This window comes from Fistularia commersonii, chromosome 19 (genome assembly GCF_037954325.1).
Source record: "Fistularia commersonii isolate RoL2024-O1a breed Wild chromosome 19, RoL_Fcom_v1.0, whole genome shotgun sequence".
Taxonomy (NCBI): Eukaryota; Metazoa; Chordata; class Actinopteri; order Syngnathiformes; family Fistulariidae; genus Fistularia; species Fistularia commersonii.
This window is the reverse complement of record NC_141302.1, coordinates 6,497,424-6,525,412: the sequence shown is the minus strand read 5'-3', so window position 1 is coordinate 6,525,412 and position 27,989 is coordinate 6,497,424. Positions and strand designations below refer to the sequence as shown.

The following is a 27,989-nucleotide window of genomic DNA, read 5'->3' as shown; positions in this document are numbered from 1 at the left end:
AGTTCAATTAATTTCAATTAATAATTTTAAAATGTGCACATGCATACTGTGTATTAGGTTACTGACATTAGTAAATGATTAGTACACCCCCCCCCGCCCCCCCCCCCCAAAAAAAAACATACAAATACGATAGGAACTATGTCATGTTTAGGAGAAGGTATCAAACTTAACTGACTTACTATGAAAGAAAATTGCCACATTGTAATGATTTTATTTTATTTTTATAATCCGGAAAGGTGTTTGCAGGCCAGGTGAGGCAGGTCACAAGGGGGCGTGGCTTGATGACGAGCGGTGATTGGTGGGGCGGAAGTCACGCAGGTAGACCAGGACTGTAGCGCGCTTTTGGCGATCCCCGACAGGAATAAGGACATATAACCTATAAACTGGATTTCTCGCACCGCGATTGTTTTTTCGGGGGCGCAAATTCGGGAGCCGAAGCTGTGTTGTGGTTCGAGGCCGGTATGGATCAAGGGTCCCTGGGCGTGTGTGGTTAATAAACCCCACCCGAAGAACGCAGAAGAAGGATATTGTCTCGAACGGTAGGGATCGGTGGCTTGCTCGGTGTTATTTCTCGGATTTCACTTTTTTGAAATGGTTTGAGCTGCTTTGCGGATTAATCCTCAACCTGCTTCTCAGAGGGGCACCTTGATGGCCCAGTTTTCAACCTCGGTGTTTGGCGTTGAGCTGGGATATTTAATCCAGTCTAATGATAGTTGCTTCTGTCATCTCTGATGCATTAGTCTGAAATATTTACATCTGAATACCACTGAGCCAATGAAATATGTGGATGAACCTGCAAAAATGGAGACATTTTTGAATTCCAGGACAGAACGGTTATGTATATTGTGTCAAAATGAACTAGGATACCTGCCCGGGTGTGGAAAAGACATGTCAAATACATGTCTATTTGTTGTGACACACACAACAAATAGTCTGGGTTTGTCTAGGATGGTAAGGAGTAGTTAAACAGTTAAAAAAAAAAAAATTCTAAATGTATTACATCTGGCAAAGCATCTGACCCCTCTTCGGATTATGTTTAAGTCAATAAAAAGGTCAAATGGAAACATTAGCAATCACGTTTTACCTCTGTTTATTCCTCATCCAACAGAAACGCTATAGAGCTGGGAAGGAATCACTGGAAAATGCCAAAACCCTGTCCTGGCGTTCAATAAGAAGCACATGCCATCACACTGAGACAATCATAACAGTGCAGTGGGTTAAAAATTGATCTCTCTGTACATACAACAGAATGATCATAGAGGCCAGTTTGTTTACCACATTTTAGCCTTCAATTAAACCAGTGATAGGTATCTGTGCTCTGAAACGTTGCTAGAAAGTGATCGAAAGGGATCAAGTCCTGACAGGCCCCCCTCAGGTATGATTCTTAAATTTCATTTGCTATAAAGACAGACCTTAGTGCTGAGTAAGATGTTTGAGTGTAGATGTTAATTTTTCCCTTGGTGGATAACATGAATGTTGCTTGTCTCCTCTGATAAGACAATGATTAATGGCAGTGAAAGCCTTCAACTGTATTTACGAGATATGTGTAAAATCCTTTTTGCTCTATGCCTTGTCTATGCCTTGCACAACAAAACTGGTAAATATTGATGTGTTTTTTTACATTGAAAATTGGGATTCATCACATCATTGCTGACAGCCATCAATGTAGTTTAAACTTGCTGGTCACATTTTGTCATTGTTTTTTTTTTCTTACTTCACATGAGAAAGAACCCTGAGTAAAGTGATATTTAAGTCACCTTTAAAAAGTCATCAAATATTACAAAAATCAAGCAATATATTGTGTTAGGGAAAAAAAAAAAAAAGATGATGAGAATTTTGGGAGTATTTCCGTCTTGGAGGAAATGAAAGTAAACATCAGCAAGAAACACCATGGCAATAAACATCTTAATTGTTATTAAGTGAATTCTGCATCCAGAAGCTCTTTACAAATGTGAAATCCAAGCCTGCAGCAAAGACAGTCTTTGGAGGTTTTCCAGACCAGTTCAACAGCAGCAGCAGCTGTTTTATTTTGATAAGCTTCACTAAAGTAAGGAAGCTCTTCTTTAAAGTATATTTAGAAAAAAAGGACACACATACACACACACACACACACACACACACACACACATATATATATTATATTATATAATAATATATAATCATTTTTATTTTATTTTTTTCATTCCTCAATGTGAGCAGACTCCATGCTAAAGTCTTCTGTTTATGGAGTTATTTGAGCTTACATAATGACTTAAGTTGTCTAATGTTCTGTGTGAGCAAGATCTGGTCCAACTGGTGGCCCCCAAACCCACTGACAAGATAATATTTCCGGTTCTCGTTTCACCACAGGTTAAATTTGCGTCATAACTCCTTTCACTGTTCTGAGAACAGATCAACTTTGCGTTTCTTGCCTCCATGTTTTTCTTTCTTTTTTTTTTTTTTAAACTTTAGTGCTCTGCCATTAACACCATAAACATTCCCGACTGACAGTCAAGTAGCTGCTGGTTTGAAATCCCTTCTTACTGAACACTTCCAAAGAAGTAAAAGCTGAACACCCTCTTCATTTAGAAGTTCTTCGTAAGGTTTCTGTGCAAACTCAGCCAAGCATGAGCGGGAACAAAGATACCGCTTAATGGGAGGTGGAAGAGCGAGTTCCCCGGAATATTGTTGTTCCGCCATGCTTCGTCAGAGGCAAACGTTATCTCCTCCAGAAAATGATCATAGTGACAATAAAAGAATTCCACTATTTCATGTTATTGGAAACTCTGAAATGTTGCATAAAATAAAACACTCCCCATTTCTCAAACATTATTGTCCTGAAGGTAGCCTGGCCAGGTCATGGTGATGGACCAGGACACTCAGTGGCTGTACAGTCTCCTGGCCGAAGTCCAGCTGGAGAAGTTCTACCTGCGCATCCGAGATGGTCTCAATATCACTCGCATTGAGCACTTTGCCTACGTGAAGGAGTCTGACCTGGAACATATAGGGGTCAGCAAACCCGGTGAGCTCCATTGTCTCAGTTTTGACCCGTGTCGAGTAAAAATCAATGTTCGTCTTCTTTAGGCGGATGAAGATTTTCTCTGAATTCGATCTCCGATGTTTGGTTCAGCACAACACAAAGCGGGTCTTGAATCGATTGAGGATGTCTCTTATTTTGGGGGTGGTTACACTGCCGCTGCAGACAAACATTTCAAAAATTATTCCTGCCCACACTTGCAGTTTGCTAAAGAAATATAACATGTCGTGCAGACGGACATATTGAATTTAATTGTTCTTTCAGTTTTGCTTTCAAACATACTCAAAAAGTTTTCCTGTGGTTAAGGCTGTTTTTTTCATTTTATCCTCTAGCACAAAGGAGGTTAATGGAGGCTCTGAAACGGCAGAAGACAAATTCACGGGTGCGGTCATGGATGCCAAAGGTGTGAGGCATCAAATTAATCCATGGTGTTGTTTTGTGGTGCAGAGCATTGAGCGCCATCACTCTGACAGGGCAAGTTATTGATTTATGCAGGTGTTAAACAGTCGAGGTCCGGACAACAGCGAGCAGAACAGTGGAAGCAGTGTGGCTCAGAGCTCCGATGGCAGCAGCAGGGCACTACCATCGCTGATCCAGGACAGTGAGCTGATTCTAGGAGAGAAACTGGGTTCTGGATCCTTTGGGGTGGTGAGGAGGGGAGAGTGGCACACACCCACCGGGAGAGTGGTAAGAGACACCGACATCTTCTGATATTCTGCTTTAATTGAAGGTCACAGACGAACCTTTGGCATCCCTGGGGCTAAATAACATGTCAGTCAGAAAAACTAGGCCACTTTACTGTCTGTATGTTTTTATTTGGGGAGACAGGATTTTTACCTGTTCCAATTTTGGGTTTTGGCCTCTTCACGTGTGCGAGGACATACTTTTGGAATCAAAATTTCACGTGAAGTCAATAAAGCAATGTTTCATTGGTTGCAGAGGAGATTGCTTATTCCTCAAGTGTCAAAGCAGAGTGGTGGGACTAGTTTTCTGTTTGCCTATGAAATTTTGACCATGATTTACTGAAAAGTACTGGAAAATTAAACCAAAAAAACTATTATTGAGACCATGTTAAGTATAGATATATGTGTTGTCCAACCTTAGATCAAGCCGGAATTGAAAGTCTTTATTTTAACTCTTAGCTGCCTGTAGCGGTGAAATCGCTGAGGAGCAGCATGGCCAAGCATACAGATACTCTGACAGACTTTCTCCAAGAAGTGACCACCATGCAGTCATTAGACCATCCCAACATCATACGGCTCTACGGCGTGGTGCTTACTCAGCCCCTCAAGATGGTAAAAAAAGCCTATTCTTTTACGTAATGCAACCGTTTAAGTGCTAATACTCACTTATTCCTTTTATCCTTTCTGTAGGTGACAGAGCTGGCCACTTTGGGCTCGCTGTACGACATGCTGCGCTCACGTCAGTACGAGTACCCTCTGGTGCGCCTCTGGCTCTTCGCCACTCAGATCGTGGCAGGTATGGATTACCTGGAGACCAGGAGGTTTATCCACAGGGACCTGGCTGCCAGAAATGTCCTGCTGGCCTCCAGAGAGTTTGTGAAGATCGGGGACTTTGGCCTGATGAGAGGCCTGACCCAAGAAACGGATCACTACATCATGTCAGCGCACAGGAGGATCCCCTTTGCTTGGTAAGGATGGGAGGTCTGATTTAGGAACATACTTTCTTTATTTGAAATTGTTGCCATAATCATTATCAAGAATGCGAACCTTTTTCATGCATTTTTGGCAGGGCGTAATTTGCCTGACGTGTTTTTAAAGGATGCTGTCTGCGTTGTTCTGAATTAGCTGAAGGCTTATTTGCTATAAAACAAAGTTTACTTCCTGATCATTAGCGCCGTAAACTGTCTGTTCTCTATTCTGAACCAACTCCCTCAGACGATCTTTCTCCAGGCTAACAAAAGTAATTCAAGAAAAACTGTCTCCATCTGACTGCTCAATTACATCTTCTTGGTCATACAATGAAAAATACCCTTTGTGTGTGTGTGCAGTATTAACATAAACACTCATCTCCCTTTCATTAGCTGAGCAAAGGGGAAGAGTCGATGGTTTACTTCAAATATCATTTGATGCACATCCTACTATGCTTTTATGTACATATAGTACCTCATGTATTCACCACGTTAAAGTATAATGTTAAATTCCAAGGTAGTATAATTTGGCAAAGCACTCACTGCAACAAACTGTTGTCATGAGTAGTTCCTTTAATTTGTTTTAATAAAAAATTCCAATGTCTCATGATTTCCTTTTTTGTTATGGTGCAATGTGGTGAATGCATGACTCAGCACATTCACTGTGCTTTGGAATCTTTGGAGCAAGCATTCAAAATATCTTGATAGAAGTATGAACCCTTGACACCAAACGCTACTGTTCATTGTATTCCCATCTGTGCATGCTGTATTTCAAGAGTTAATTGTCGGATGACCGCGCTAATTCTTATTTCCCCTGGGTTTTTTTTTTGTTTTTTTTTCATTAATACATGCTTTTCCGCTAGGTGTGCACCGGAGAGTCTCCGAATCGGCTCCTTCTCCCACTCCTCGGACGTTTGGATGTTCGGCATTACTTTATGGGAGATGTTCACCTACTGTGAAGAGCCATGGTTCGGTCTGACAGGCAGACAGGTACGCCTGTTCAGTGATCTGTGTACTCTATGTATTTGTTCCAATCGCAAGCAAAATTATGTAAGTTTATTCTATCGTTCTTAGATTCTCTGGCGTGTGGAACGGGAGGGTGAGCGTTTGGAAAAGCCACCAGATTGTCCCCAAGAACTGTATGCCATCATGAGGAAGTGCTGGACTTTTAACCCCAGTGACAGGCCCAGCTTTGGCCAGCTCACCACAATGGTGTCGGAGGTCCGTAACATGATGATTCCTAACTTTCTCTGAACTCATTTATTTGCATATCCTTTTTGCACTCCATTCTCGGATTCAATTTTTTTTTTGTAAATATTTTCATTTTTTTGATAAGCTTTAAGTAAACCTTTTGCTCATTTCTCACCCATTCTCCACAGGCAAAACCAATGGAAGTCCAAGCAACAAGGGAGTTTTCTGAACCCAGAAAACTTGAACTCGCTGCCAACGACCTTGTGACCGTCGTAGACCACGGGTACTAAGAGATAGAAGGGTGGGACAAAAAGCGTAAAGGAAAACCTCAGACCGAGACAAAAGGGCTTTGTTGAGAAGCCTGGTTTAAGTCGGCATGCTCCTTGTTGCTTTTGTCTGTTGGATTGAGCTAAATTCAGCAGTCGGGAAGCTGTCTTCAGTTGGCTTTACACAACAGATGCATCAGTTGCTTACAGGTTTAAAATGTATGCACAGACAAAAGAAATAAACAGGATCAATCAGGCAGTAAGATCGAGTTAAAAACAAATAATAGATTCAATTACTTATTAATTTGTTGAAATCATTTTAACTTTTTGTAAGGTGTAATTTTTTTTCGTAAGGCGCCCACAAAAAAAAAATTGCTATAAACAATTAAAAAGGTAAAATATTCAAATGACTACGTTTACATGAAGAGAGTGACATAATTTGAATAACTGCAAATGCCTGTTCACCTTAGGTCCGCAGCATATAGCAGGTTGTAACCGGCAAGGTACCATGTTAAAGAATCTCGTTGGACAAGATGGGATGTTTTCATCATTCATTCGGATATAATACACGCAGCGTTATATTCAGTTCAAAATTAAAATAGCTAATATAAGAAGGCCATGGCTTGTTCTGACAGTGACCGGTTCAAACACTGAAACTGACTGCAATGTCCTGGTCTCCCATTTGCAGCCTGGAGATGAGTGAGTGGCGAGGGCAGAACCAGAGGACCCTGACAGTCGGTTGGTTTCCCGCCAGCATCATCGCACCGTCAACCTCTGCTGCCGCGGCTGCGGTAAATACTTCAAACAACTATGGACCCAACACTGCTCCGAGCGGTGCTCACATCTCAGGACCCCTGAAAGGGAGTTTGCAACACACGGCGCACGGAGACCTCCATCCTGATCGCTGCTGGGGAACACCCGAGAGATTGGACGAGTCAGTGATCTTTCTGTGAAGCACATTCTACATGTTATCTGCAGGGATTGCAAAGAAGCTGCTCTGAAGTGAAATGACTAGGGAATTATACTTAACTCTACAAGTTCAGCTAAAAGTCCTACAGCAGTCTGGCCTCCCTCACAGGGGATTCCTTTAAGTTGAAGTGAAACGTAATATCTAGTTCTAATTTCTATCGATTCATTTTCATCAATGCGATAGCATCTTATGCCCTTAAGGTCTTTGGTGCTTTATTTTTGTTAGATATTTCTGCACAAAACTACAAACCAAACTGTTTGATTTTGTTTTCACATGTGTCTCAGATGGCTATTGTCTGCTCCAGTCTGAGTCAGTTATGCTACAATGAACTCATGGCTGCTGACAGTTATTAATGCGTGTGGAAGGATGAGTTGTAAATACTGTGATATTTACAGAAGCAGTAACTGGAGGTCGGGGCCTGTCAGGGAGAAAGAGTTCTCCAACCTACGAAAGCTGTCAGGTAAGACTAATGGCTCATGTAGAGCCAGCTGCTTTGGATGTTCACAATGCTCTCTGTAGGAGTGCAAGACAGACTTCTATGCATTTACTGTGAAAAGTAGGGTTGCTTATATCTAATAACGGCAATTGTACAAAATACCTCTAAAACAGATGTCATGCCCCTGAAACTGCATAAAACAGTCTGCTGGTCTCAATTAAGAGGTCAAACTTACCAAATCAGATATTAATTTGTGGGAAATTTTATAATCCAAGTTCCTTCAGACTGAAATCAGCTTCATCTATATATAATCAACATATCACTTAGTTCCTCATAAAATTGGTTGTCTTTACAAAAAAAAAAAAAAAAAATGGATTCAATAATTGTATTAATGTGTCTAATGTTTAGTGCTTCTACTGTTTCGATTCATTCTTCACCATTACTGGCATCTAACACACAAAGTACTTTCAGCATCAATGGTGGTTTATTTGAAATATGATTTTGCTAAGTAGTCAAAAAACTTATTCGGAAATGATTCGAGTATTTAATAATCGACTGAGCTCAAACAATATCATTCCCACAGCGGTATAATGTTCACCAAATGATTTCTCCAGGTTTGTCCCAGAGCCTGGAATCGGTGTTGAGTGGGCAAAAGCCACGGGAGCACACAGTACCTCTGGCCAAAGTGGACAACCAGGGGAGAGTAATACCCATGGTGACTTCAGCTCATAGTGTGGTGATACAGCAGGACCCCCGTAGGTTCAGTGAGGCCAGCATCAACCCCCCGCCCCGGCCGCCACCCCCAAATATAAAGCGATTAAATTTGAAACCCCAGAGGAGGCCAACAGTCCACCCCGCCCTCGGCCCCACCTGGCCCCCCCACTATGCCCCTCCAGCACAGCAGCAACCTCAGCCTCCGCCCCAAAATCAGCAAGGCGTCGGAGGCACAAACCTGGTCAAGATGTCTCACATGGCGCGCTCTACCCCGCAGCTGGATGAGCCATCAGATATCAGGGAAAAAGAACGACTCCGAGATCGGGACCGGGAAAAGTCGCCTCATGTAGCGCACACAAAAGACACCCTCGTCTCACAGGTACCGGACTGCTTTTTAACCTCCGGAGAGTTTTGTTCTGCTTGAAACTCAAGCTTGGATTGTTTCGCTCAGGTTATGGAGGCCGTACACGGAGCAACCATCGATGAGGTTCGGATGGCACTTCAACGCAGTGACTGGAATCCGGTGCGAGCAGAGCAGCAACTCAAGGTCAGACTACGATAGAGGTCAGAGGCAGATATCAGTAGCCGCATATCCATCTGTTGTTGCACGGCAACATTGCTGGTTTGTCAAAATGTCATTTAAGATTACATACAACACGACTCAGTGAAGCTGTGAGTAAGAGAATGAATGAGACAAAAATACTTTACTGTTAAATATTTAAATTATTTTAAAATATTACAATTATGAACCAACTAATATTCTTGGATTATTTTAATATTTTAGTTATCGCATTTTAAGATCGGTTGGTTCAATTTGGCAGTGATAAAAAATATAGGGCGGTATAGTAATCTAGTATTAATGTTTTAAATGTGTTTTTTTCCCGGTGATTAGATGAGTCATGATTTTAATATCTTGGTTAAGGGAAGCATTTAAAAGTATGCTGACTTTCATTTATAAATAAAAATTAAATTGCAAAATATCTAACACCTGTGGCTCAGGGTTAGGACATGAGCAATCGATCATGTGATCAAATACAGTCGTGAACTTTTCTATATCCTCGCGTCTCACTTGAGGTGCTTGTGTAATTATTAACTTCGATCCATCAAAGCTCCTGAATGAACTTTGTGACATCCACAAGTATTGTGTCATTTGTTTTGTTCATCATATAACCCATGAAAATATCAGAGCAAGCGGTTTCATTTGAAACGAAGACACGTGCTGGGATTCAAGATCTGCCGACAGATTCTAAGCCCTGCCTCTCTCATCCTCTCAGTTGGAGCAGTTGTACTTGCTGAGCCTCTGCTCCAAAGAGGACTGCCTGCGAATTCTCTCCCGGTACCAGTGGAACCTGCAGTTAGCCAGTCAATACCTGATCCGCTGGTCACGGGACGACAGAACCGGCCCCGGGGACCGGGACCGACCTCAGATCAGCGCCGGAAGACGGGTCTAAATTGATGGGCGGGATCTTCCGCAAGGCCGGGACGCTAGACTCTTCCATCTTATTCGTAAACTCACGTGTTGATATGTCATGTGGCGTTATCATCTCGACAAAGCTAGAAATAAGTTAAGTGATGGTTCTATACTGTATATTTCATGTATTTAAAAATACACTTTAAACAGAAAAACATTTATGACAAACCGATTGTTCTGTGACTTTTTATACTATTGACAAAAGTAAGTGGTCTTTGCCAATTGTTTTTGTAAACTATGACCGTGTATATATGTCTCCTTCATGATCGTAATGTTAAATAAATTGATCTTTTCAGAGGTCGGGTGCGGTGATGACTGTAGTTTTATAACATAAAACGCATAATTTAATGAACTTACAAATTCTATGAAAAGAGACGATCTGGTTTTGTTTTCTGTATGCATTTCAAATGTCAATAACCAAGGGACCTCGCTGGTACAATACTGGTTACTAGGAATAGCCGTCCACGTCACACTGCGAGAAACCTGCTGCTAAATCAAGCTTCAAGAAAACTGGATAAATATTGTCAGATTCTCTTAAATAAATCACGCTATGGGCTCTGGTGCTCAGTAACAGTGTTTGTTGTTTAGACAGCTTGGGTGTGTTCATCTGCATTCTATTTACATTATTCAAGCGAATGATGTCATTTTTTTCCCCACCTAAACCACAGATAGTTGAGAGACTTTGCAGACTGATGAAGACCCCATTAAGACCCCATTAAGGGGGTCCGTCCATCCATCCATCCATTGTCTGAGAATCGAACCAGTGTCTTTCGTGCTGTGAGGCCGAAGAGCTACTGTACCACACCCCCCATCAAGGAATTGAAAGTTCTAAATCATCAAGAACATTTAGATGAAGTCCTTCGTGATTGATTTTAGTTATGACTGGGCTGAGAAGAAAAGGGGAACAACTCGAGCAGAAAGACAAGACCAGGATGTCGAATTAAGAAGCATTAATGTGCGTGTGTGTGTGTGTGTGTGTATGCGCTCCCAGGTTGCATGTTGTGATAAAAATATGCAGAAGTTATTTGAAGATTGAAAAATGTGGGAGAAATGCATTTTGACAGAGATTGTGTCAGTCCAACATCATTCAAGATTTGGCACAATTTACAATGGACAATGGAGTTTAGTAGGCTCTCCTTTTTTCCATAATCAGAATTTCAGAGAGGATATCCCTCTGAGGGCGGACTCTGTTTCCAGCAAAACCAGATGTTCCACTTTTGGAACCGGTTACTAAGGTTTTTTTTTTGTTTCTTTTTAAACTGGACACCCAATGCAAGCAAGACGAGTACATTCACTTACAGAATTTTAACAATGATTTAATATGGCTTTTTTTCTCTTCCATTTTGGAAAGAGTTTGAAATGATTTTTTAAAAAGTATGATTCACATAGTAGAAAAATTAACTGGTACAAAACTGGATGAGAAATGAACATATGCGGCACATGAACATCAAATAGTCCCAAGCATCAAATGAGTGTGATACTTTTTGCATAGAGGCTGCTAGAGTGGCTATAAAAAGAACATGAAATTCCTGTAAATAGTATGATCCAGATCAATGGTCTTGAAGTAGGTGTAAAAAGTTATAAAGGCTATAAAAGGGATGCTATCAAGATTAAGAGAGCAACAACTTGGCTGATTCTAAGGCAAATTAATCAAATGGCCTGAAAAGTTCACATTTTGATATCTTTCTGCTGTAACCATTGCCAACCTCAACTTCTTCTATTTTAACGCCCCCTCCATCTCCACAAACCTATTCTCCCTCTCTCTTGTATCAGTGGTATCTAGAGAAAAAGGACTGCTGGCATAGTCTCCATGGCGCCCGCTCAAGGGAGGCGGTATTTAAAACACAGGTGAAATGTCGTCAGCTTGTGTGCACAAAGCTGAAAGGAGAGGGTGGCTGAGAGGTAGAGAAAAAGTACTTTGGGACATCATGTCAGCCTGTCACAACTTGCTGTTGAGTCAAGACACAAAACATTCAACTATTTTACACAGCAACTTCCTCTTAGGCATCCTCTCACTGTGACTAGCGTCTTGGTTTTTCATTTAAAGTCCGACATTATTCATCTAAACATGAATACAGCAATATAATGTATTCTCTATTCTAACATACTATTATATGAGCGTAGTGCATCAATATTAAAGATAAACGTCAGTGTAATGTGAAGCGAATGCCTAACTTACGTCTCTTGAAGGCACTGCGAATGATAAAGAAGGCTTCTTAGTTTGGAGTGCATTTCAGTAAAAGCTATGTTCACTCAGACAAAAAGCAGTGTTTAAAAAAATACAACAACCAAAAAAACAGTGAATAGACCTCATGGGGTTATGATTTGCTGGAAACACTGGCAACATTGCAACCAATCGCTCACTGAGTTAGGGTAGATTATGAAGCATCCATGGCATGCATGGAATATGATCTGACTGGCACCTACTGCTATGTGGATTTAAGAGCTCTTGTATTGGCAACATAGAGGCAGGAGCCTTCATTTAGAAAGAATAACAAAAATTAACATTAACAAGTTGTTTGGAAAAACAATGAAAAACTTCTTGGAGTATACATTCTCAACCCGTTGGTCTCTTCCTTTTCCTGTGTTATGAAAACACAGTGCTGCGCTGGTTGGCCTCCCCCACCTTCTCAAAGAACATGAAATCCTGTCGAGAGAAAAAAAAAAAAAAGACGGAAATGCTCTGAATTAACAAACAGTAGCAGAGTTGTGAAAGTCCAAAGCATTGGCTGTCCTGCTGACTTTCAAGTCAACTAGTCTGTGGCTATCTATATTATTTAGCTTCAAAGAAATTGTATTTTAAAATTGAAAGAGTCTCGAATTGAGTTTTACAGTAAGGTAGTAGAAGCAATGGGTAGAAAGGTATCTCAAAGCGTCAGTGCTAACTGGTTCATGAGCTACCAATTAAAACACCAGTGAGGTCTTGGCTAAACTTGGTTTCGAAGGCCAGGGCTTTTACGCCTCTCTGACCTGAGTTTGAGTCCACTGAGGGAAATTGTTTAAGGACCTGAAAAAGATGCTAGGGTTGAGGGAGCCTGTCATGGGTTTGCAATAGTAATGGCCTGTTGAGTAATACACGCATTTACAGAGACCAGGGTGGCCAAGCCCTCTATAGTAGCCTACTGAAACCAATCAGTGTATAATTGATATCGGTGAGGTGTAGGATCAAGCATCAGTCAGGTGTGTTACTCTGAAACTCAACAGAACCTGCTTCTGAGACAGAGCGCTGGAAAGCAAAATCAATTAAAAAGAACAAACAAATGGGACTTACAATAAGAAAACAAGCTCCCATGAGCACAGCTTTCATCTTCACATCCATGTCCAGAGGGAACTGGATGCCGAAGTTATCCGTGTCGGTGAACACCTCTTTCAGAAGGCCGCTCCACTGTTTGCTGATGCGACCGATGGGCTTACCGCCATCTTTCCCCTTCAGCTGAAGAGCAAAATTAACAACAGGATTTGCATTGTGAAGTCAGAATTGTCAACGATAGAGGTGGCTGACATTCAGGGCAGGTGTCTCCAGATATGCCTAACCTTCTGAAGCATGATGTCAAAAATAAAGTTCAACTCACTTCACAAATAACATCAATTTTTATATGGTTATATAACAGCTTAACTTTTCCTCTCCAATAGCACCGAAAAAATTGAAATAGCAACAGCATTAATGTAACCTGCCAGGCAGGGATTGTCTAAAGCAGTGGTCCCCAACCTTTTTATCACCGCGGACCGGTCAATGCTTGACAATTTTACTGCTGACTGGAGGGGGGGGGTTGAGGTACACGTAGATTGTTAAAATTGCGACTATAATAATAAACGTGAATCCACTGTGTGGATCCACCTTTTCCCCTTCGAAAAGAAACTTTCCATCTGACATGTTTTTTACACATTTTGCTTGCTTGTGGTTACATTTTTGGCGCTCAAGTGACCGAGATGTAACAGAGAGATTGCGGTCATTTTGCAAAATAAAAAGATTTTTCAAAATAAAGATTGTTCAGACTCAGATAATAAATCCAACGGAAATAATTGATTATTTCTTGTGCGGCCCGGTACCAATTGATCCAGGGCCAGTACCGGTCCGCAGCCCGGGGGTTGGGGACCACTGGTCTAAAGCACTGCACTGCATTCAACATTACATGTTCTTGTACTTATCAGTCCCACCCTAAGAGACGTGGCCACAGGCCGATTTTAGTTTGGCAAAGATATGGTTGATGTACCCCTGGTTAAGTTTAACAATAAATAGTACTTCATAGAAATATACACACACACTTGGTGCATAAAGATATCTTAATATCACACCAATACTTCTGTAGCATCACTCTGGCTCTCCAAGCTTACCTCAAAGTTGACGTCACCACAGCAGTTGCAGGCAAAGCAGGGCCCTTCCAATTTCATCAGTGTTTCTTTGTCAGCTCCCTGGATGGAAAACTTTGGTACAAAAGGGTGCCAGTCCTGTTTGACGTAGCCTATGGTGGTACCTGGTGGCGCTTGGACTTCCATCTGTTGGCGACAACAACAAAATCAAGACGAGTTACCTCATTGCCCTCGACCCTGGACTCTTGACAGCTACTAATAAAATGTCATGAATTTACACATGCTGGATGTCAGGAAAGAGGAAGCTTCTGACTGCACCATTGTGACACCACATAACAAAAGTAATGGATCTCACATGGCTCTTGTCTGCTCAGTTAACAGAGAATCTCAGTGTAGAAGCTTGGGTCCAGCTCCATGGGAAAGTTAAACCGCCAATAATGAATTTAAACAGAGACGGGGATTAAGGGAGGGGGGGGGGGGGAGTTGAATTGGAAGTGGGGTGGGGCAATTTGGATGATTCGGAGAGACAAAAGGGACATTCATCATCTTGACAAACCCTTCCCGCACACCCTAGCGCACAGACATCAAAATGCCACTCAGTTCCGTGCCACATAGACAGGAGGACAAAGAAACAACAAATGCCTACGAAAACAAGCCGCTCACTCAGGAGTCATTTTTGTGCTATTTTGATATAATGTGTCAGACAGAAGTAGGTTAAGCAGTCCACTCTGTTAGAATGCTTCTGCTGGAAAGAAATCAGACATCACCAGTCAGTTTGAGAAAATAAATTCCTATCTGGAGTCATGTTTTCTTTCACTCCCTTTGACATATTGAACTTTAACTAGATCACATTTCCTCACCCTATTTGTTAGTTTTGTGCTTTTTGTTAAACATTTTGCTTGCTAAATGTTATTTAAAGCCAGCATATTCAAACTAACTTCACTGACCCCACTATATTTGCACACGTTGACATAAAACCATAAACTTTCAAGGAATCGGCACAGTTGAATATTAACAGATCTAATGAAGGTATTATCACACCGCACTTAAGTAAATGGTTACTTCTCAGTGTCTTTGATTCTTTCATTCCCGAAGAGTGTACTGAGAACCAATTTTTTTGCCGCACGTGCAGATACACACGCACCTCTTGCAGGCAGCAGGGACACCAGCAGGAAACACAGCGGAAAGGTCGTATGAGGCGGATAACCTCTCGGTCCATGTTGTCCTTGATCTTCATGTCGAAACTGCGCAGCGAGCCGCAGCAGTTTCTGGTGCAGCAGTCATTCTTCTCTTTGGCTTTATAAATCTTTTGGCCAAGACTGTTCTTTATCTCATACTGGTTGTTGGTTTCAAACCCAATGAATGCTGGGTGGGGTTGGAAAGAATGGAAACAGGGAGTTAAGGGTGAATGACTTTAGTACAGAAGTCCAGCGGCAGCTGTCACTGAATCTTGATTTATTCCTGACGGGGTTTAAGTTCAGAGCAGTGGTTGTTACAGAAAAGTTTTGTGGCCTGAGAAAATACAAGCAGAAATACTTATGTTCTACCTTCAAGGAGTTCCACTTTTTGATGAATAAGAATCTGGTCAATCTAGAACAGAAAGAGAAAAGAAATGTATGAGGAACTGTGACGATATGAAATCAAAAGCAGTAGAACGATAACACTTTGGGGGCAGGGCAAAGATCCTACTCTCAATCAAAAGGAAGAAGACAGAGGCTGTAAAAATCATTGTGAAATGGGCGCAAATCGGAACTTCTGGATGGAAAAGTGCTTGCTTTTAAAGACAACATCCACTTGTTGTCACGCACACTCAATAAGGTGTGTTAGGTCAATAAGATAAGAAAGCGACATTTACAAGCTTAGTATAGCCAGCTCCTATAATAAGAGGCTCCCCCACGTGTTACTTTCAAGGACATTGCCATGGATCAGCAGCAAAAGAAAAATGCAAATAAATATGAAGAACTGATATTTACTGAACTAACCATTGTTAACCAACTACGTGGAAAATGATACTGTTGCCTGATGAGCGAACGTCTTAGCCAGCCACCAGTCCTTATCTAAACCAATCAGTATCAGAAATTTGAGTGAGAATACTGTATTCTAAGTGAAAATACGGTGAACTTCCAAGTGTCCTACATGGGGTGACTGCATGCTGTCCAAAACCGAGTATCTTGTGTTTAAAGTGTTTATTGTCATATGTACAGCCTAGAAACGTGTTTCCCTGTACAGTAACATTTTTAATTTTCCATCCACAATGCATCCCGACACACTCTTAGACATTTTACTCAGCGGATACGACAAATGGGTCATGCATGTTAAAGCATTATCCTCACCATGAAGGCGGAAAAGCAGGGAGATAATAAAAAGCGCAGCAGTAACAAGTTAATGATTCACCGCTTTTGATGCAAATAAAAAAAAAAATGGGTTGATGTAAAATGAAGTTACATGAAAGCCCAGCAAGGGATTCCTTGATCTGAAAGATTATTGGGACAGGAAGATCTGTATATTCAGAAACATCTGGCCCACCTGTGTCAGATATTCCAGGCCAGGTGGGACCCCAACAGGAACCACAGCTGGAGGTGCTGCCGGAGCTGGTGCGACGGCTCCTTGAGGCCCGCCATACACGGGCCCTGGGCCCAGCGACCCAGGCTGGTACGTGACTACGGGTTGGCCCGAACTGTAGCCCATGTTGAATCCTGGCGGGGGAGCTTGACCCGGTTCTCCGTATCCCCCCTGAGGAATGGGATATGGGGCGACAGAGTGGCCCCCTGGCTGGGATATAGGGTAAGGAGCCTGGTTTGGATAGCCTGGTGAGAAAAAGAAAAAAAACACTTACTGCAAATGCGATTCTTGAAATGTTTGCAAAATTCGACTTACTTGACATTTCACATAAATAAATCGAAGGCAGAGGTCACACATGATTTTTAGGTTATACAGTATAGAAATTATATCAAAATGCATAGATAGAGAGGCAAATTCTACAGTCACAGAGCATATGTGTTTACTGAGGATTATCCCGCTTTTTGCCACATGGACGGCAAATCCACTAAGCTACTTACTTGCCCGAAGCCACGGCGTCAACTGAAAAGACTATCAGGAGAGTGAATAGCCAGAAAACGTGGCATGCCGCCTTACAAAAATGACACGTCATTTCAGCCCGTCATCACCACGTCATGGTTATAGATTGACTTTTGATAGGTCTATATTGAGAGACGATCATTGGTTTCAGCTACGCTCTCAAGTCCGCTCAGCCACTCAGGGATCTTGAGGGTGTTACACAAGAGACATAAATAAAACATGTCGGAGGAAATAAAAAGCCTTTATGTGGCAATTGGATAATAGGAAGGTGTAAGAGCGAGGTGTGAATACTTAACCCGAGTGCTGACTGTCTTGCTAAATGTGGTAATGCTAATTGATTGTTTCCTGCAGTATGTGGAACCACACAGATTTGCTGGACAAAGGATAATTTAATTTTCTATTTAACCCTGAGTGAAAAAATATCGATGATATTTCTTCAAAATACTCACCATGTTACTTAACAAGGAGTGTGCAGAAACAGCCTTTGGCTTGAAATAAAAAGTATGAATTCTACACAAGCAAACAGGTGCTCCACTGCTGCGTGATATTTCAGGTCAATGCCGGTCATGCATAATAATAATATGTTTCAACATCATGTCGATCATAAGCTGAGTCAAGCTTATCTGCTTGTCCAGTGACACTTTGTTTCATATGTCTAAGAATACATTTGAGAAATAGACATCCTTAATGTGGTAAAGGCAAATTAAATAAGTATGAATTTCGTTGAACAATAAACCAGCAGGATATTGTAGCAGAATTTACAATAATTACTTGTTACAATTATTTCTGGACACTAAAAGTCAGTTTACAAGTGCAAAGTAATGAAAATACCATATGTTGTCACTCTGTTTTTAATCTGAGCCCCATAACAGTTTTCAAGTAAGCCTGGCAGCGGACCAAGCTGTTTCTGTTACCCTCTCAAGACAGCCCTGTCGTGCTACAAGAGAGAACTGTAAACTTTTTACATTCAGAATGACTCCACTCTGAATGAGCTGGGATTTTTCCCTTTCTCTGCATACCATGCATTGCAACAGGGGGAGGAACTGAGTATGAAGGGCAAGCTTTGCCCGGGCAATGACATCAAGACTGCGACTGTCATTTTCAGCTGAGCAACAGCTGTTTCACATCTGGACGCGACCGATCTTTCTCGGACATCATCCTCCAGGACTTTTAGTGCATTTTAATTCATTCACACAAAGTCTGGGGTCAGTCAAGGTTTTGATTGCATTTACAAAAATATTGTGCTTCATGAAGAAGTAAACACTCAAAATGCAGTTGAAAACATTGATGACCTTTTAGATGATATTCTCCTTGCCATAAATCTAATGTTAAATGTCAGTCATAGTTGAGTAATGTTACAGTACAAAACAAAGAGAGTGTTTTCCAGGACCGCTAACTTTTGTTTGTGTACTTTTCCATCAGTTTTCTATGACAAGAAAAATGAGTCACTTCTCCTTTAGTCCCAGTGAACGTGGGAGCCATGTGTCGTTACAACTCATCATTTCCTATCCTGGGGCCGCAGAAGCGCTTAAACACACACATGTAACATCAAGAATATCAAAACAAACATAGGTTTGCGTTAGAAAACAGTAAATCCCTCACACGGGCCCTCCAATCATTGGTAATTTTCAAGAGACCAGTCCTCCACCCTGCTTCTCACACTCCTTCCCCAAAATATGGTACCAGTTAGATTACTATCAAGCCTCTATCAACTGCGGGCATGCCTGCAACCCCAAAGCACCAGGACACACACACACACACACACACAAAGAGACCCTTCAGCCACATAAGCTGACAAACGAGGCAGAATCAAATGTTTTCTTGTAATTATCATGCCTTGCAAGCAAAACCACAAGGCATGATAATGCCACACACACACTTTTCTCAAGGAAGTGGTGGGGTGAGGTAGGGTGTCCATCGACACATGGTGGGCCTCAGTTTGCAACATAAACAACTCTAACTGAAACTGAGGGGGGATGAAATTCAAATTTAGAGAACGACTTACCAGACATGTCTAGAGAAATGCAAGGAGCGCTCTGAGAAAAGGATCCTTAAGATTCTGGCAGCAAAAGTCTGTGGAGACAACAAAAACAACAATAATTATGAGTGATGCAGACAAAAAGCCCAATTTATTTCAATCAATCACACATTGTTAAGTTCACAACCCTAAGATGATGTTCTGCACATAATGGCCAGTGTGTGTGTGTGTGTGTGTGTTGGGTGGGACATGTAACCCCTCCCCTTCAGATCAATCACTTAAAAGTCAATTGGGATCTTATGTAACCGTCGAATTCAATTACAAGCATGGCGGCATTTCTTCTGTAGGAAAATCCTGACCATCTGAAAGTCAGGGCAGGGAGAAAAAGAAATCTCTACCCTTTGTTGTCACTTCACATTCTCAAAAACAACAAATCCCGGTGTAAAAATAAATAAATAACACAAACAGTAACAAGAATCCGGCTGAGCGGAGACGAGGCTGGAGTCTCACCTCTCCGAGCTTCTCCTCAGCTCCAGAGAAAGGGGAAGACAATTCAAAGGAAGTGTGGAAACGGCCGAGTCCGCGGATTTTCAACCTTCCCAACCTGTTTGTTGCTGTTCTGTCGCCGCCACTCCTCTCTCAGTGCTCTCTTCCCTTCTTTTTTTTTCGTTTTTTTTTCCCCAAAGCAATCTCCTCCCTTTCGAGGCTGCAATGACGTCATGAGTTCCGTGTGTTTCCATGAGATAGGCATGTCGACTGTAAACCAGCCCCAAAATAGCTAAACGTTAAAATAATTCATAGGGATTGTAGTCTACATTTTGTTTTATGAGTCTTCAAAACTTGTTTTTTTTTCCGATGAAAGTGTTTTTTTTCTTTCGCGGTGTCTTAAAATGGCAACACGTTAGTGTCATTCATCGACAGGAGGGTCCTTTAGACGAGTCCACCCGTGGTGCTATAATGCTAATGGCCACTAGGGGGCGACAAACCCACAGATACAGCAGTGAGCGTCCACATCAATGTAAACATGCCTATATAAGGAATCACAGGCTGGATAGATTACTCAACTCTGGCATGACTAACTAAAGCAGTTGACTTAAACTTCAGTAGCATCAGGTACTTAAATTCAACTTTTAATCAAACTTTATTTCATAATGTTAACAGCAGTGACTTCCCCAGTGTGGTGACGATGACTGGATTATACCGCACTTGAAGGAGCCAACAAGATTGGTTCACAGTTGAAGCATTAGGAGACTGTTGAAACTGCCCTTTTGTCCATTTGGGTAACCTTAACTATGATGCATCTGTGTTTTTTTATAAATCAGCTCTTTGTTTTGTCAACTTCCTCAAGTTTGCAAAGTTATTAGGAACTAAGGCCGTAACGCATACGTTGTAGTCTCACTACAGTGCTCATTTCCACAACAACCTCATATGAGAAATCACATAAAGTACAAGTGTGAGATATTACAAACATACACACACACATGCACACACAAATGTTTGAAGAAAATGGGCAGAAATTCGATTAAATTCATCAGATTCGAACTGAACAATAACCTGATGACGTAATATCATCAGATTAGCATTATATCATGATGTATTAACATAGTTGTACATTCCATTGCAGACCAGATGACAGGGGAGCAAATTCAACAAAAATGCATGAAATCATTCATAACTAAATAAGAACTCTTAGTTCCGCATTTATGTAATAAATGGGAAAGGTGAAATAGTGTTTATTCTCTTGCCCTTTGTCCAAAAGACAAAACTTTCATTTAATTCTCAGCTTTTTTGAATCATTACCTCTGTCTATTAAGGTTACATCCATTTAACATTTAGTATAACATTTCCACCAGTTGGCAAACCCACAGCACAGCAGAGGCAGACCATATCAAACTCTTCATATTTGTGAATAAATCTTACCGCTCTACAATTGAACTGGCTTCAGAGCAGTGTTTGTATAGAAAAACTTAATCATGCTTACATTTTCCTGGTGTCTTGACACTAGATGACACAATAAGAATGGTATTTGAGCTTGAATCTGAAATATATTGGGGGATAAAGAAAAAAAAAAATCAGGAAAAAGTTGAAAAGTTCTTTTCTTCTTCTGAAAGGGGCTCAATTGTTGTTAGTCACCATGAGTCACCATGGGGTTGTTTTTAAGAATTGGTTATTGTGATGTCGTAAGTGAACTGTGATGTAACAAAGGGGGGGAGAGGGGTCCGCACTTATTTAAGCTTTTCACCTCATATAAATAAAACAAACAGGAAATGATTTAGAAATTGAACATTTGTGTAAAATTGCAGTACCTAAAGAACAAGATATTTGGATTTGTAGATGGTGCTTTTTGTTATTCCTTGACTGCCAAGTATTATGGGACAGAATCGACACCACTTAATCATCTCACTCCTTTACAAACAAGACCTTCCCACTGCCTCAGCTTTATTTCATAATACAAAACCCATTTTCTTTGACATCACTCGCAACACAGAAGCCCTCATAACACTGACATTCTCCTCCTGTCATCCATCTGATGTGTGATGTCATCGACTGGCGTTTTCTCCAATCTCGGTTTCTTATTCAGTATCTATATGGCTTATCCTGCACGCAGGTTTGTGGTGCTGCTGTAGCCAATCCAGGCTGTCACTAGGCCAGAGGCCGGCCTTAACCTATTGACCTGTCAATCACAGGCAGAATATGAGCGTAGATATTATCAAAGTATGATAATTTAAGCTATAGGAAATTCACACTATGAAAATGTACATTATGAGCTGGACAGCTCATTTAAAGATTTTTGACAGCTAATGACTGACGATATAACTATGGATAATTCATTTTGATGTCCATGGATAAACAAACGACAGATAAAGGGTGAATCCCTATGGCAACCACTAAAGACTTATGTTTTGTATTTCCACTGAAGTACTACTACTTAGAATCTCCGCTGTAACTCACTCTTCAGATGGATCTCAACCCACAAGTGTAATAAAGGGAGTATGCATTAGATAGTAAATAAGGACAGTCTGATTTTCAAAGAAAATCACATTTCTGACTTACACACACATACACACACACTCACACAAACATACAGAGAAACCAATGAAGACTTTGAAAAGCTCAACAGAAAAAAAAATACAAAGCCATACATTACATAGATTCATTTCACATAGATTGAAACATTTTTAGCCTTTATTCCTTGAAAATATAATGATAATTGCTTACAGATAATGAAAAGACAAAATTCATTGTGTGTGTGCTACGTGATCATGGGGGAGACTGCTGACTGGACAGAGGTCCAGAAGGCAGTCATTGATACCCTCCACACTGAGGGTGAGCCACAAAGGTCATTGCTAAAGAAGCTGGTTATTCACAGAGTATTGTAGCCAAGAATATTCATTTAAAGTTGAATAGAAGGAAAAACTGTGACAGAAAAATGCACACCGGCAAAGAGGAGTCAGCGCATCAAGAGCCACTAGGCACACACAAATCCTATACAAATCTTGCATTCCTTATGCTGAGACACTCTTGAACAAAAGACAACTTCAGAAGTGCTTTACGTCAGCTGTGGAGAAAAAAAAAACTAGACTGTTGCTCAGTGGTCCGAAGTTCTCTTTTCATAAAAAAGTCTACTTTAAACATAATTTGGAAACCAAGGCCCCGGAGTCTGGAGGAGGAGTAGAGAGGCACAGAACCCACGTTGCTTGTAATGTGAACTTTCCACAGTCATTGATGATTTGACCCACTGTGATGATTTGACTCCACAGCTGACGGAAATTTTAGAACACTTCATGCATCCTTCTGCTGACAAGCTTTATGGAGATGCAGATTTCATTTTCCAGCAGGACTTGGCACCTGCTCACACTGCCAAAGGTGTCAAAAGCTGGTTCATTGACCTTGGTTTTATTGTGCTTGATTGACCAGCAAAGTCACCTGACCTGAGCCCTATAGAGGGCTATGTGGTATCATGAAGAGGAAGATGAGATACACCAGACCCAGCACTGCAAATGACCTGCAGGCCGTGATTATTGCAACCTGGGCTTCCACTCCACATGAGCAGTGCCACAGGCTGATCGCCTCCATCCCATGCCACATCGATGCAGCAATTCATGCAAAAGGAGGGCCGACCAAATGTTGAATGCATAGAAATAGACATTCAATACAGAAGCTTGACATTTCTTTTTTTTAAAGTCCTCTTTCATTGATCTTATGAAATATTCAAATTTTTTTGAGACAGTGAATCAAGGTATTTCATTATCCGTGAGCCAAAATTACCAAAATTTCAAGAAATAAAGGCTTGAATTATTTCACTCTCTGTAATAAATCTAAGTAATAGGTCAGTTTCACTTTCTGAAATGAATTTCATAATATTCTAATTTTTTAAGATGTATATGCAAACTTATACTTGATTAGCTTCTGGACATGCAGGTAGATGCTCCACTCGCGGCCTGGATCAACAACTACCTCACAGGCCGGCCGCAGTACGTGAGGCTGGGGAACATCACGTCGGACACCATTGTGAGCAGCACGGGGGCGCCACAGGGGACAGTCCTGTCTCCCTTCCTGTTCACGCTCTACACCTCAGACTTCAGGTTCTCCTCGCAGTCCTGCCACCTGCAGAAATTCTCAGATGACTCTGCCATCGTGGGCTGCATCAACGGAGGCCAGGAGGAGGAGTACAGGAGCGTGGTGGACAGGTTTGTGGAGTGGTGTGGACTGAACCACCTCCAGCTCAATGTCACAAAGACAAAGGAGCTGGTGGTGGATTTCAGGAAACAGAGGACCCATCCGACCCCAGTCACCATCAGGGGTACAGAGGTGGACATTGTGGACAGTTATAAGTACCTGGGTGTCCACTTGGACAATAAACTGGACTGGACTATTAACACCAACGCCAGCTTCAAGAAGGGCCAGAGCCGCCTGTTCTTCCTCAGGAGGCTCAGATCTTTCAACGTCTGCAGGACCGTGCTGCAGATGTTCTACCACTCGGTGGTGTCCAGCGTCATCTTCTACGCTGTTGTGTTCTGGGGCAGCAGGCTCAAGACAGCTGATGCGAACAGACTCAACAAGCTCATCAGGAGAGCTGGGTCTGTCCTGGGCGTGGAGCTGGAGTCTGTGGTGCAGGTGTCAGAGAGGAGGATGCTGAAGAAGCTCCTCAGCATCATGGACAACATCCATCACCCCCTGCATGCCACACTGACGTCCTGTAAGAGCTCTTTCAGCCGTAGACTGATACCACCAAGGAGCTCCACTGAACGCCACAGGAGGTCTTTCCTCCCCGAGGCGATCAGACTTTTTAATTCCTCTCCATTCAGCCGCCGGCAACCATAACAACCTATCTTTAACTTAAAAACAAACAAAAATGTGCAATATCTCATTTCTGTGCAATATTCAGAAACTGTGCAATATTTCATCTCATCTCATAACTGCTACACTATAATGTTCCCTCCTATCATACTATTGTGCACTCCTTACCTCACTTGTTACTAAGACACTTATAGTTTTATCACTGCTTACTAAGACACTTTATAGTTTCACTGAAACACTTTATAGTTTATAGTTTATTTTTATTTCTAATTCTGCCTTTCTTTTATTATTTATTACTGTTTTATATTCTGTAACTCTGGCACTGCAATTTCCTTCGGGATTAATAAAGTTGTTCTTATTCTTATTCTTATTCTTATTCTTATTTAAATACACAAGTAAAACACATTTGACACTGCTTTGACATGCAGTGTCTGCTCAAACTTCCAAATATTTTTCAACTTGTGTCTCCCTAGTGACAGAGTTTGTCCACTCTGGTAAATGTTTTGTTTTGCTTGTATTTTTTCCTGTTGATCTTTTTCAAAGTCTTCAAGGATTTCTGTGTGTGTGTGTGTGTGTGCGTGTGTGTGTGTGTGTGTGTGTGTGTGTGTGTGTGTGTGTGTGTGTGTGCGTGTGTGTGTGTGTGTGTGTGTGTGTAGGGTTGTGGGGTCGTCTATGCTGAGTCTATATTTGGCCCTTACAGCAATGCCTGATACTTATAGTGCACTGGACTGGGGCGGGGTGTAAGCACACACACACACACACACACACACACACACACACACACACACACACACACACACACACACATACATGCACATGCACACATGCACGCAAACACACACAAAGGATAAAAGGTTAATTTTTCCTGCGCTGTATTGTACAATGAATGGATAGCATAATTTTGATTTATCAACATATGGCATTTAACCACATGACTGTTTAATAAAAGATAAACAAATTGTTGAATAAACCTCTTGTGTCCTTTTACACAGTCAATATTTCACTGCAGGTTAACAATTTGATGGGCTTTTTTTATCATCAAAATACATTTTGGAAGACAACACTGCCCATTTAATATACTGGTGAGGCATAAAAATGATAAAGTTTTTTTGTTTAGATTTTTACTATATAGTTCTTGAACTGTCAACATTAGTGGTTTAGGTGTCAAATGAGAGTTGAGAGGACAAAATGTGTGTCTGTCTTGAATGTCATCAAAGATGAATATTTAAGTCCTTTCAATACAGTTTTCTTCAAACTTTCCAGGTCCCTGCCCCTTCCATGAATTTGGCTGAAGCCTATGACCCTCACAATTTGCAACAATATCTGAAATTTGAAAAAAATCAGTAGAAATGCGATTAAAGGCAAATGTGTTGTTAATTTTTGGAAACTAGAGCTTTGCTTACTTTGCTTGTATTTATTGATTCATTAAATTAATTCAGATTTTTGAAAAGAAGTGGGTTAACGTCACATGAAAAAATTAATAGAATATTTCACTGTTTCTTTTACTTTTAAACCATTTTTTGATCAAACATTTTTTTAAACCCACTGACCTCTGAAAATCATCTGATTCTGAACCCTGAACTAGAAATGATTGATGCATAAGACAGCAACTTTTAGAAGATTTTTTTTTAATCTTACTTACGTTGATGATACAGCATCAGTTGTGTCTTTTATTAAGATTAAACACACACACTGACTCACAAACCCACCCAGACAGAGCTCCCTAATGACTCGGGTCTCTGATAACGGAGGCAATCAGTGTAGCATTTGGCCTCTGCCTTTGCTGACATGCTGCCAGGCTTCTCTCCGTTTATTTATATACGCCTGATCTATCAACACCAGCTCTATGTTTGGTGAGCGTCTCAAACTCAAAATAGCAATAATTAGGAAAGGGCGGGAAAGGAGGAAAAGTGAAAACGTGTTCGAGCACACATATGTTTGGATCTGAGCCCCCCAGCCCAACCCATCCTCTGCCAATCTCTCGATCCATCCTGCAGCACCGTCTCCGCTCTGTTTGGTTTTGTGGAGACAGTGGCAGCCGGCCCACCAGAGACGGGTGGAGAGGCCTCTGCGTGTGTGTGTGTGTGTGTGTGTGTGTGTGTGTGTGTGTGTGTGTGTGTGTTCTGGTTTGGGTGGCAATCAGCGGTGAAGTTGGGCGAAGCAGTGATGGAGTCCTCCAGATTACCACACACACTGATGTCCAGATAGTATCGCTGATCTTTCGCCCAGTGTGTTTCTTTGGCTCTAAAAAACAACCGCTTGTCAAATCAGGCCAAAGAGAAACATAAAATGTATTTCTTGTACTAGTTACCACCAGGTTTGATAGTCAGTCGGTTCAATTTGTCAAAATTATTTTCTTTAAATTTTTTTTTTTAGTATTTAAGTCATTTTGCACAACTTCTTTACTAAGGTGGATTATTTACTTATTTCAGAATTTACACTGCGTATTTCGTATGTTGTATTATTTACAATGCTTTCATCCAGTCGTTGTTACATTCATGGTAAACAACGACTACCAGGTGTAACTGTTGATCGCATCCGAATTCCTGGCGCGTGTAAACAGACTTGACCATTAAAGCTGATTCTGATTTTATTATTTTCTGATCTAAAAGCATCTGCATGTGGCGGAAAGGTTTATCAACCAGAGGGGAGGCTCCTTGCTATCAAAGGATTCCTTTTTCGATGACTTCCTGACGTGTCTTGCATTTTTTTCTGTCTTTTTCACTTTGTTTCTCAATTAAAAATGGTACTTTGAAACACATTTTACATTTCAAAATATACTGCTCCACCCTGCATTTTTCATGATTTTAAGGTTGCAGGTTGGGTTCAATTTTTTATTCACAATACAGCTCAACTTCACAATCTGTGCAAGAAGTTTCATATTTCACCTTATTGCACAGGTGTTTTTGGCTTTTCATGTAATGCAATGCAGCTGTCAAAAGGAAAGCAGTTTACACACACAGAAATCCTGGAATGCATTCATAAAGTTGCATGTGGATTTACAAAGTATCTGTGGTTAGAATCTCCATATCGATTTCACCTTTTTTTTTTCTTCTCCGGCCAGGTCCCTGTGATGAGATGCTGACTTGGGGATAAGGCCAAACCATCTGCAGCTAGCTGCAGTGTGACCCAGGAAAGCTTGTAAACAACCCAACAATGACTTTATCATGTTGCTATCTTTCCTCATATTGGCAGCAAGGAAAGTGGAAGAGGGTGTGGGACGATTCGTGTGTGTGTCTACATTTGGTTGAGCCATGTTGTCAGCACGTAGAATCTCTAACAACTGCCTGCTGAGGTTCGACACTGATGAACACAATGCCAGGCGGTGAGGCGGCAGATGTAATTGGCCTGTCTGAAGTCACACAGTTCCTCACTTAGCCTAAACAGCCCCTGAAGAGTCTCCCATAATATAAACCCACCCATGAAGCAGGGCTACAAATACCCTCCAGTCAGCACGGCTGAGGCAGAGTTGCAACCGACATCTTTGAGGACACAAAGACGGAGAGAAAAGAGGATTGAATGTGAGTGCGGTTACTTTTTAAATATGCTTGTGTTTCACCACGGGACTTGAAAACTGACCGCTATTCTTGCCCCGATCAGATGCTG

General features: G+C 41.3%; 2 protein-coding genes across 3 annotated transcripts; one reads left to right on the top strand and one right to left on the bottom strand.

Annotated features, from left to right (window-relative positions):
- Positions 1-286: 286 nt before the first annotated feature.
- Positions 287-10,007, top strand: tnk1 (tyrosine kinase, non-receptor, 1). 2 transcript variants are annotated; one of them, XM_086165848.1, is made up of 14 exons: positions 287-539; positions 2,823-3,001; positions 3,349-3,419; positions 3,512-3,703; positions 4,159-4,311; positions 4,390-4,667; positions 5,531-5,657; positions 5,742-5,888; positions 6,047-6,141; positions 6,813-7,058; positions 7,490-7,554; positions 8,145-8,623; positions 8,696-8,791; positions 9,519-10,007. In XM_086165848.1, exons 2-14 carry the CDS (start codon positions 2,839-2,841, stop codon positions 9,693-9,695), a joined length of 2,289 nt encoding a protein of 762 aa, XP_086021974.1. In that variant the 5' UTR covers positions 287-539; positions 2,823-2,838; the 3' UTR covers positions 9,696-10,007. The 2 variants fall into 2 exon arrangements, with proteins under 2 accessions (XP_086021974.1, XP_086021975.1); XM_086165849.1 differs by lacking the exon at positions 287-539 and adding an exon at positions 1,346-1,375.
- A 998-nt stretch (positions 10,008-11,005) lies between these two features.
- Positions 11,006-19,740, bottom strand: LOC147223584 (phospholipid scramblase 2-like). The gene is made up of 8 exons (XM_086165850.1): positions 19,593-19,740; positions 19,110-19,177; positions 16,553-16,833; positions 15,574-15,616; positions 15,171-15,391; positions 14,051-14,212; positions 12,987-13,148; positions 11,006-12,362 (listed from the first exon to the last, which is right to left on the bottom strand). The coding sequence occupies exons 2-8, from the start codon at positions 19,114-19,116 to the stop codon at positions 12,303-12,305; spliced, it is 936 nt and encodes a 311-aa protein (XP_086021976.1). The 5' UTR covers positions 19,117-19,177; positions 19,593-19,740; the 3' UTR covers positions 11,006-12,302.
- Positions 19,741-27,989: the final 8,249 nt, after the last annotated feature.